The sequence below is a fragment of the Diaphorina citri genome, unplaced genomic scaffold (genome assembly GCF_000475195.1).
Source record: "Diaphorina citri unplaced genomic scaffold, Diaci psyllid genome assembly version 1.1 scaffold398, whole genome shotgun sequence".
Taxonomy (NCBI): domain Eukaryota; kingdom Metazoa; phylum Arthropoda; class Insecta; order Hemiptera; family Psyllidae; genus Diaphorina; species Diaphorina citri.
In genome coordinates this window covers 190,152-201,234 of record NW_007377833.1, presented here as the reverse complement: position 1 = coordinate 201,234, position 11,083 = coordinate 190,152, and the positions used below count along the sequence as shown (strand labels likewise).

Sequence of the window (11,083 nt, the reverse complement as noted above, 5' to 3'; positions counted from 1 at the left end):
CAGGAAATTTTCAATAAAATTTTGACACACAATAAAATCTCTCTACAACTCACCTATATTGGTTTTCCTCTCCCAAGGGTCTTCTAGGGGAAGCGTCCCTCATATAGGACAGGGACCCATCTCGACTTTGATATCTCGAGCGGGCGGGGGGAGGCGCCAAATATTGGTCCCCCGTGTCCACAGGTCTCGCATGGCTCTGTATAGGGTTCAGCCGGGGGTTGGGGGGTCCGAACGGGTTCGGTAACATGATAGACGTTGGGTTCCCGGATATCCAGGGGTGGTGGTTTTCGACCTCTCTCCTCTGTCGTCTGAGGGAGGCTTCCTTTTCTTTTCGCTTGCGAGCTTTCTCCTCATTCTGCTGAATTTGAAGCTGATGGATTTTCTCTTTCAGTAGCTCCTCACGCTTTTGCCGCTAGAGAGGGAAATTATGGATTTAAATAAATAAATAAATAAATGCAGTTTCTTTGTGTTATTATATCACAACTTTGGTGCTCATGCTCACTGCAAACATCCGCCTCCTCGGCCATCCTATTGCCAAATTGGAGCATTCTATTAATAGGTGAATTTTTGCTAATATTGCAAAGTGCTATTCCTTAATGTTAAAAGGTGGTTAGCTCAGCAGTTATACAGTGACAAACCTCTATTAGTGTGTTCATTCTAATATGGCCGGGGGGATTTGAATGCGACCAGTCTGTGTAACTGTCGGTGTTGTTACACCGATGTGATGTATGAAATCGGTGACAATATAATCGTAGTGGAGACTCTGATTGATATCTTCATTTGGTTTGAGTGACATCTTAATTTCAATGAGTCCTTTTTAGATGCTTTTATTCAACTTGACATCTCATTCCTCAGTTGGTAATGTTTAATTTCCAGGGAGAGAGGGAATTTGGAAATTGTGTTCCCTCCAAAAAGTAACGATATCAATTCTAAGTACAATGTATAAGTAGGGATGCAATCGTCCTACATACATACTGGACTCCGCACACAGGAATTTCGTTAGAAAAGTCCCCTATTCCAATCTCCACTGTAATCTAAACTTGTAATTTTGTAAAGTACAAGTATGTAAGTAAGCTAGAATAATAGAATTAGAGGTACTACTTAGAAGTAGTGCTTAAGTAAATAGAGATAGTAGAATTGTAGTAGGTACTGGTACTTACTAGGTATCGGAATGGAATTACGAAAACTTTTGCCCTATGCCGGAGGTATTAATTCCAAGTCCAGATTAAGTACCACAGTGTTTAAGTAGGCAGGCATGAAAAAATCGAACCAAAGAGTGAAAGTAAAAAACCAAAACCAACCTTATGACACTGGTCCTGTGACCACTGATTAATTATATTAAGCCAGGTACAGGCCGTACAGGTACGCACGCAACGAATTTGTCGGTGTAGTTACACCGATGTGATGTATGAAATCGGTGACAATATAATCGTAGTGGAGACTCTGATTGATATCTTCATTTGGTTTGAGTGACATCTTAATTTCAATGAGTCCTTTTTAGATGCTTTTATTCAACTTGACATCTCATTCTTCAGTTGGTAATGTTTAATTTCCAGGGAGAGAGGGAATTTGGAAATTGTGTTCCCTCCAAAAAGTAACGATATCAATTCTAAGTACAATGTATAAGTAGGGATGCAATCGTCCTACATACATACTGGACTCCGCACACAGGAATTTCGTTAGAAAAGTCCCCTATTCCAATCTCCACTGTAATCTAAACTTGTAATTTTGTAAAGTACAAGTATGTAAGTAAGCTAGAATAATAGAATTAGAGGTACTACTTAGAAGTAGTGCTTAAGTAAATAGAGATAGTAGAATTGTAGTAGGTACTGGTACTTACTAGGTATCGGAATGGAATTACGAAAACTTTTGCCCTATGCCGGAGGTATTAATTCCAAGTCCAGATTAAGTACCACAGTGTTTAAGTAGGCAGGCATGAAAAAATCGAACCAAAGAGTGAAAGTAAAAAACCAAAACCAACCTTATGACACTGGTCCTGTGACCACTGATTAATTATATTAAGCCAGGTACAGGCCGTACAGGTACGCACGCAACGAATTATCGTACGATGAGATCTAGCCCGGTACACGAAGTACTTGGACGCTTACTAAGGTACCAGGATACTGACTAAGGTACCTATTACATTACCTAGACATATATGTAGTTTTTCTCCTGATTTTTTGTGAAGAAAGAGAGCTGGCGAACTAAAGCTCCAAACCCCAGATCTACTCTGGTGTTACCTCTACGATTGAATCGTTCGTTGTGAGTCCACACGTCTTTGCTACAACGCAAAACACTCTACATATGAAATATGTCTTATGATTCGATTTACAAGAGAGAAACAATCTTTGATTTTTTATTAGACGAACTGCCCAATATTTGGGTTGATCTAAGGATTTTTACTTAGTCCTCATATTAGGTTCAGTTCCGAGATTTAAGTAGGTACATTTTCACAAGATTATTTATGTACCTAAGTACAATGATGTAAGTAGGTATTAAGTTCTCATTGAGTTTCATAGCAAGTATTTTGTTCAACACTGTCCATAAGTATCAAGTAATTTGTACATTACTTACATGACTATAACTGGTACATGAGAAACATGCCTTTATAAAGTAGTCATAAGGTTTCTGTTTTAACCCTTTGAGGCCCTTCTAAGTAGAACAATTCTCTGAACAGAGTAGAACACAACACAGAACAAGAACAAAGAGATGACAAAATGACTGGGTTGTAAGGAGTTAAAATTGAGTAGGTTTGCACACATCATAGATAATCACATGAGTAGGTACCTATAGAAAAACAAAGTAGGTTTGTACTGAAATGCTCATGATTGACTTACCATCATCTCTGAAGTCCTTGAGTCCTCATAACAATCAGACACAAAGCTCCTGAGTTCCTGTAGACTTCCCCATGGATGTTGTAGAGTTCTATTTGTAACACTATCATTATGACAAGTATCCTCTATGATGGGTTGATGAGACTTCAGATCTTCCAGACTTTGAGTGACAACAGGTGGGGGCTTGGTTACACCAAACACTTTAGGACTCAACTTGTACGACATCAAAATATCTTGACTCCTTGTACTTCCCAAGCTCATGTTATCTACAGACTTCACAGGTGTATTGGGTAAAGATTTAACTTTGCGGAATACATCAGGGCTCCTCCTGTGTTCACTACTGATGCTCATGTTTTCATGGGATAGTGCTAGATTGAATGGCCCTTCAGAACTAGTGCTAAGAGGTGAACGGCTTCTATTACTAGTGTTGGCAGGATCTGGTCAACACAGTCCATAAGCATCAAGTAATTTGTTCAACACTTACATGACTATAACTGGTAGTTGAGAAAAATGCCTTTATAAAGTAGTCATAAGGTTTCTGTTTTAACCCTTTGAGGCCCTTCTAAGTAGAACAATTCTCTGAACAGAGTAGAACACAACACAGAACAAGAACAAAGAGATGACAAAATGACTGGGTTGTAAGGAGTTAAAATTGAGTAGGTTTGCACACATCATAGATAATCACATGAGTAGGTACCTAAAGAAAAAAAAGTAGGTTTGTACTGAAGTGCTTATGATTGACTTACCATCATCTCTGAAGTCCTCGAGTCCTCATAACAATCAGACACAAAGCTCCTGAGTTCCTGTAGACTTCCCCATGGATGTTGTAGAGTTCTATTTGTAACACTATCATTATGACAAGTATCCTCTATGATGGGTTGATGAGACTTCAGATCTTCCAGACTTTGAGTGACAACAGGTGGGGGCTTGGTTACACCAAACACTTTAGGACTCAACTTGTATGACATCAAAATATCTTGACTCCTTGTACTTCCCAAGCTCATGTTATCTACAGACTTCACAGGTGTGTTGGGTAAAGATTTAACTTTGCGGAATACATCAGGGCTCCTCCTGTGTTCACTACTGATGCTCATGTTTTCATGGGATAGTGCTAGATTGAATGGCCCTTCAGAACTAGTGCTAAGAGGTGAACGGCTTCTATTACTAGTGTTGGCAGGATCTGGCATAGCTCTCACAGTTAATCTTTCTGTCCGTCCATTAGATTGTTGAATGTGTAACCTCTGGTTCTGAATATCAACAACCAAGATCCGGTCTGGTTGACCACTGTAATCATCTCGGAAGCCAATACCTGAATCACTATTGCTTGTTGTTGTGCTGTCATTACTAGGTTGAGGAGAGTTTGCCATGGCTGGAACATTAGCAGATTCATTTCCAGTCTCATAGAACTTTTTAATTGACTGAACAATATTATCACTAGTCACAGGAAACAAATGACAAGAGCCTGTCATAGGATCTAATGTACATTCTACTTTGAAATTCAATGCACAACTAAGATGTTCAGCATGAGGTCTAAAGTCCATTGCAAACACATGACATGAATTAGATGGATCTGCATCAGCAGAGGTGGTCACAACACCAAAATGTTTTCTATCTTCCTCGGAACTTGTACCACAGTAGGTTACTCTGTCTGCAGGATAGATGACTAATGTGGCTCTACTATTATTCTGAAGACGTAAACTACTGGTAAATAATGTCATGAGGACCATGGTTGGAGTTCTTTTCTCAGTTCTTAATTTCTTTATACAACCTCTGACCACTTGTGGCCGGGATGCTGGTGGCAGTTTCCTAGGCATTTCAATGGTTCCTAAATATCCTACAATGGCACTAAGAATCTCTTCATCTTCATCTCTTACTACAGCATTCTCATGTGAAGGTCCAGGTAAATACAACCTCGGTAATGGTAAAGGTACATGGCTAGGTGATTTCCACTGCTGGCTGGTTGTTGGACTTGTTTTACTAGGATAGTTTTTCACCACCACTTGTTCTTCAAACAGAGCTCCTGTTCTCAGATCTCTCACTACTTTGGCAGCTCTATTCTGAACATTAACACCTCTAGGAATATTCGAGTTCTTAGGTTTGTGTGGGTACTTTGGTTTCTGTCTAGCTGTGAGAATCAAATCTTCATCTGAACTATCCGAGTAATAATTTTCCGCTATTTGTAACTTGAGTGTCCTTTGACAACTTCCTATCAGTCTGACCACATCATCATGAGGCATTTTACTAACATTCTGACCACACACAGCTATTAGATAATCTCCTGCTCTCAGTCCAGCAAACTCAGCAGGACTTCCTGTATTGATGCAACTCAAGATACAAGGCTGCTGACCAGATATGGTGAAACCAAATCCACTTTTACCACGGTTAACTTCAACTGTCCGAACACCATAGTTTGGACGTTTTTTACGTCTTCGTACGGGATGCATATTGTTTCACAGCAAACTCAGCAGGACTTCCTGTATTGATGCAACTCAAGATACAAGGCTGCTGACCAGATATGGTGAAACCAAATCCACTTTTACCTCGGTTAACTTCAACTGTCCGAACACCATAGTTTGGACGTTTTTTACGTCTCCGTACGGGATGCATATTGTTTCAAAAGCAAAAGCACTAGAAATCAAGTAACACGAACACTACTAGATGGCCTTAATATTAATGAAGAAACACTCCATAGCAGATAATCAAACTCATTTTACTAAAGACAAACACTTCAAAGGGGGGTCTGTTGAACAAACGGACATTTGTCTTACAAAAACACTGACAAACATTGCAATTTTAATAAAATATAGAGATGAAAGGAACACTAAAAATAGTTAAATCAAAAGTTGAAAACGATTAGCCATATGACAAACATTGCAATTTTAATAAAATATAGAGATGAAAGGAACACTAAAAATAGTTAAATCAAAAGTTGAAAACGATAGAATCCTGTCACTTTAAATACCTCACGTAAAAAAAAAAAAAAAAAAAAATGTTCATTAAGTACTGTTTTGTTTTTTATTTTTTTTTAAGTTTAAGTTTAAGTTTAAGTTTTAAGTTTAAGTTTAAGTTTAAGTAAGTTTAAGTTAAGTTTTACTTTACAACTAAGTACATTAAGTACCTATATATGTTAACTTTTACCACCCATCAGACAAATTACCATATTGCCTACTTCATTATTTCGATCTTAATCTTAAAAAGCCAATGTTGCACGTTGAATACACCAGTTCACAATACATCACTGTGGTTAAGTAACGATGTGCGTGGTTGGTAACTGAACGGGTGAAAATCTATTCCCAACCCAGCTGAGGCTGCGTGAAGTCATTGTGAGGAGGCGGATGGAGAAACACCAGATGAGTCCGAGAATCACAAATCATCCGATTTGGGTCCCAACTCAAAAAAGGTCATCCGAGTTGCATCCCCGGTACCTGAGATTGAACCTATATACTATATACTTGAGACCATAAAGTAAATAAATAAGTATATAACGAACAGGGTGACCAAAAATAACTGTACCTATATACAGTATGCTATAACTTCTGTATTCTATAGGCCTATAGCCTATAGCCCTATAGGAACAAACTTTGAACATGAACGCTATTGCTATTATTTTTGTACTTGTCTTTTGCGTTTAACCTAACCCTATAATAACATTGGTCACAGCTCAAATTGTGAAAGCTCCTTTTTGCATTTAACCTAACCCTATAATAACACTGGTTACCTACTGCTCATATTGTGAAAGCTCTTTTTTGCGTTTAACCTAACTAACCCTATAATAACACTGGTCACTGCTCATTTGCCTGCCATGAAAGAATACAATGTATCTGTTGTTTCTGTGTGCCTCTCAGGTATGCATATTTATTTTTTAATATTGCTTTAAAAAAAAAATCTAGTCCCTTTCATTATTTATGAATTTGCCTTCATGTCATCTGCACTAAAGAGACCAGTTTTTCTTTTACTAGAGAGAAAAAGATGGAAATAAAACTACAAGCACTTGTCCTTTTCTTTTTCAGCATTTTTATTCTATGAACCAAGCAAAGTGCCTCCAATGTTCCATAATGTCAATGACGACCATCAGAGAATGTACAATGTGTTGAAAGACTCCGGTCTCAACTACATTGCCTGGGAACCCGTAATGATTTATCTCCCACTACTGTCATGTCGGAAGGAATGAAGAATATTGTCACTGCCATGAAAGAATACAATGTATCTGTTGTTTCTGTGTGCCTCTCAGGTATGCATATTTATTTTTTAATATTGCTTTAAAAAAAAAAAAATCTAGTCCCTTTCATTATTTATGAATTTGCCTTCATGTCATCTGCACTACAGAGACCAGTTTTTTACTAGAGAGAAAAAGATGGAAAAAAAAACTACAAGCACTTGTCCTTTTCTTTTTCAGCATTTTTATTCTATGAACCAAGCAAAGTGCCTCCAATGTTCCGTAATATCAATGACGACCATCAGAGAATGTACAATGTGTTGAAAGACTCCGGTCTCAACTATATTGCTGTCTGGCCTCCTCACATTGCTGCTGATGCTCCAGCCTCGGAATACAAAATACAATATGATGCATCTCCAGGGCGACAAATTTCTAAACATGACTTGGGCTCATTCCTAGTGGAAGCTCTGAGCAAACCTGAACACTACAAGAAGGTTGTTGGGATTGCCAATGTGGTCAAAGCTTGAATGCTGTAGAGTTCCTTTGTGTTAATGTCAAAAACTGTCAAACCCCTGTCTCACCTCAATATCCTTTTTAACTACCTATGCAATTCATTATAAGATCAAAATATTATTTCTTATTAAAGCACACATGTTCAATTAGTAAGTAAAGATGAGACTATAGTAAAATAATATGGGAGGGGGACAAGAGTAGGTGGCAGAATGCTGTAGAGTTCCTTTGTGTTAATGTCAAAAACTGTCAAACCCCTGTCTCACCTCAATATCCTTTTTAACTACCTATGCAATTCATTACAAGATCAAAATATTATTTTCTTATTAAAGCACACATGTTCAATTAGTAAGTAAAAATGAGACTATAGTAAAATAATATGGGAGGGGGACGAGAGTAGGTGGCAGAATAATCTTATTTTATGGGTATTTTTCACTTTCTACCTGCTGTTACTTTTTTTACTATCAACTTTCTTTTTGTTTTAATGTAAGTAACAATTAGAGTTATTTTTTTAAATATAATTTTAATAATATAATAAAATTATCCATTTGTTCGCCTTAGGTCCAAATCATTGCAAAGAAATCTCTATACCATTGCACGACCTCGGGTCTATTGTTATCGGAATACAATTTACACTTTCAACTTTCTTCTGATAACATTGTATTGATTAGAGTTCACTAATACTTGACCTCCCTCAACACACCTTCACGGTTGGATAGGCGGATTTATTTCTGCTGGATTACTCTTTTATTCCGAGTCCATGGTGTATACTGAGTCCAATACACAGTGATAGAATACCTCTATTTGCTACAATACCTATAGTACACAGTTGTATGATACCTATAAATTTATTGTTACCTATAGACATTGTATTGTAAACAAAGAAAACATGAAATCACAAGGAAAAAGTTACCGTAATAAAAACAAACTTATCAAATAAACAAAAATGAAAATTAGAAACATTGAAAAAATCATCTCTTATGATATGTTTTTGTTTTTTCTTATGGTTGGGTCCACCATAGTTCAAACTCGGTTTAAGTGTATCTCTCGGATTGAACATTCTGATTGGCTAAAATTCTTGAAATCAACCAATCAGAAAGTTACCGTAATAAAAACAAACTTATCAAATAAACAAAAATGAAAAATAGAAACATTGAAAAAATCATCTCTTATGATATGTTTTTGTTTTTTCTTATGGGGGGGTCCACCATAGTTCAAACTCGGTTTAAGTGTAACTCTCGGATTGAACATTCTGATTGGCTAAAATTATTCTTGAAATCAACCAATCAGATTACTCAATCCAAAAGGTTTAAAGTGTTTAAACTTAAACCTACTTTAAACTCAGATTGTGGCCCACCATCAATGGAGCAGTTGCAAATGGGTAAAAATTATTAATAAATGGTCGATTCCTATGTAAAAAGTTGTGAGTAAGTGTTTCGTAAATTTATAATTTATTTTAAATACTGCATCACGCCAACCTAGTTAGCTTGGAGGTTATTCGATTCCCGCTCGGGACGATATTTATCCTAAACAGGTGAAGTTCGTTGTTTTAACCTCATCTGTTCCTTTTCTCTAAAATTTCGGGACGATAAGACCTCAGTTGTCTTAGTTCCCTCTACCATTCTACCAAACCTCTCGGAAAAAAAAGGCTGAAGGTACCAAGGAGCTCAAGTAGGAAGGTACCCTAGTCATCTTTGTTTGTTTGGTTTTTAATTTTTATTAATTTTGGCGCGTCATCAAAGGAGAAATATCTTGTTTATCTTCAAACATGTGAAAATCTGGAAATTATAACGTAAATCCGTTGTAATAATTTTATTGTCTAGGTATGATCGCTATGTGGATATAATAACTCAACGCTTGACCGACTCTGAAATAACTCGCGAATAACCTTGATTATTTAATCCGACTCAAAATATTTAGCGCATATGTATCAATCTATCAACATCAGAACCTGCCTCCTGCCTTAATTTCCCTGAAACGTCTTTATCTCGAGATTTCTATTTATTACTTTTTACTCTTAAGAGGTTTGATAGAGGGGACTGTAACAACGGAGGTCTTATCGTCCCGAAAGCGAATAGGATAGGAGAAAGCCAGCTGTTGCCGAGGTTTTTTTTTATCCTGTCTTCTTTTGGTCCTCCTATCCCGTCTTCCTTTTCTCTTCGATTTCCGGACGACAGTACCTTAGCAGTTACAGTTCCCTCTGTCAAACCTCTTGAATAAGTGAGTACATTCCTGTTGGTGGCGTTCTTTAGTACCGTCTCTCCGCTTTCTGAACATGGCACCTGAGAATTCAATTCAAAATGGTACTATTACTGAAGACCGGAAACAAAATTGTTCGATGAGGGTTCACAGTTCCACAGATTTAATTTTTTTCTTTTTCAATACAAATTTTATTACATTTCTCGTACACTGAGATCGTAAGATCTACGCGAATTTGAAGTCATTAAAAAACTTCTGACCCAAGCGAGGATCACCAGAAACGCGACGTAGGGCGGCTCCAAACTTTTTAATAAAAAAAGATCGACTCAGCAGCCCATGCATGGACTCTGACATTCCACCGAGAATGCGAGAAAATTGTTGTGATTCACGATAACCTGCCTCCTGCCTTAATTTCCCTGAAACGTCTTTATCTCGAGATTTCTATTTATTACTTTTTACTCTTAAGAGGTTTGATAGAGGGAACTGTAACAACGGAGGTCTTATCGTCCCGAAAGCGAATAGGATAGGAGAAAGCCAGCTGTTCCGGGAACGAACCTTATCTGTTTAGGAGAAAATCCGGTCCGGGCGAGGATCGAATCCGCGACCTAGCGCTTACAAGGCAAACGCTCTACCCTCCAAACTAACTAGACTGACACCCTTTGCCTTGAAGTATTGCAAAGGGGTGCCGAGGTTTTTTTTTATCCTGTCTTCTTTGGGTTCTCCTATCCTTTTTTTTTCTTTCTCACAGAACTTCGCGTTAGAACTTCAAGTGGAAAGTCTGGACGAGGTTGATTTGGATTTGTTTCAACAGAAACTGATGCAGTGTGGAGGAGCCTACTATGGGACAGGAGAGAAGGGGATTTGAAATTCGAGTGGGATTTGGCATTGGGACACCAATGTCTAATCATTGGGATGGGACAGGAGAGAAGGGGATTTCAAATTCGAGTGGGATTTGGAATTGGGACACCAATGTCTAATGATTGGGAATAGTAGTTTGGGTGGGATTAAAATTGGAAAGAACACAATTGGGAATATTCTAATCCCACACCTATTGACGAGTGGGATTAGAATTGGGAATAACAATACGAGTGGGATTAGAATTGGGAATAACAATAACAATACGAGTGGGATTAGAATTGGGAATAACAATACGAGTGGGATTAAAACTGGGGACAAAAATACGAGTGGGATTAGAATTGGCGATATCAATATACGAGTGGGATTAGAATTGGGATATCAATACGAGAGTGGGATTAGAATTGGGGACAAAAAATACGAGTGGGATTAGAATTGGCGATATCAATATACGAGTGGGATTAGAATTGGGATATCAATACGAGAGTGGGATTAGAATTGGGAATATTAACACGAGTGGGATAAGAAT

General features: G+C 37.7%; 2 protein-coding genes across 2 annotated transcripts in view; one reads left to right on the top strand and one right to left on the bottom strand.

The window, feature by feature from the left end:
- Window positions 1-5,278, bottom strand: part of LOC103508430 (regulator of G-protein signaling loco-like) — a 27,860-nt gene extending 22,582 nt beyond the window's left edge. The window contains exons 1-4 of the mRNA XM_008472973.1: window positions 3,581-5,278; window positions 3,319-3,322; window positions 2,838-3,271; window positions 54-412 (exon numbers count right to left, since the gene is read on the bottom strand). Of these exons, the coding sequence (XP_008471195.1) occupies window positions 54-412; window positions 2,838-3,271; window positions 3,319-3,322; window positions 3,581-5,278 (2,495 nt within the window). The remainder of the gene's footprint in view (window positions 1-53; window positions 413-2,837; window positions 3,272-3,318; window positions 3,323-3,580) is intronic.
- A 1,345-nt stretch (window positions 5,279-6,623) lies between these two features.
- On the top strand, window positions 6,624-7,652 carry LOC103508417 (flavin reductase (NADPH)). Its single transcript, XM_026823040.1, has 3 exons — window positions 6,624-6,679; window positions 6,845-7,065; window positions 7,231-7,652. The coding sequence occupies exons 2-3, from the start codon at window positions 6,990-6,992 to the stop codon at window positions 7,515-7,517; spliced, it is 363 nt and encodes a 120-aa protein (XP_026678841.1). The 5' UTR covers window positions 6,624-6,679; window positions 6,845-6,989; the 3' UTR covers window positions 7,518-7,652.
- The last annotated feature ends 3,431 nt before the right edge of the window (window positions 7,653-11,083 follow it).

What these genes read in the sequence shown, in the direction of transcription:
- LOC103508417 (XM_026823040.1), top strand. Translation starts at nt 6,990, where the DNA reads ATGTCGGAAGGAATGAAGAATATTGTCACTGCCATGAAAGAATACAAT. An exon ending in TGTTTCTGTGTGCCTCTCAG is followed by an intron (nt 7,066 to 7,230) that starts GTATGCATATTT and finishes TTTCTTTTTCAG; the next exon opens with CATTTTTATTCTATGAACCA.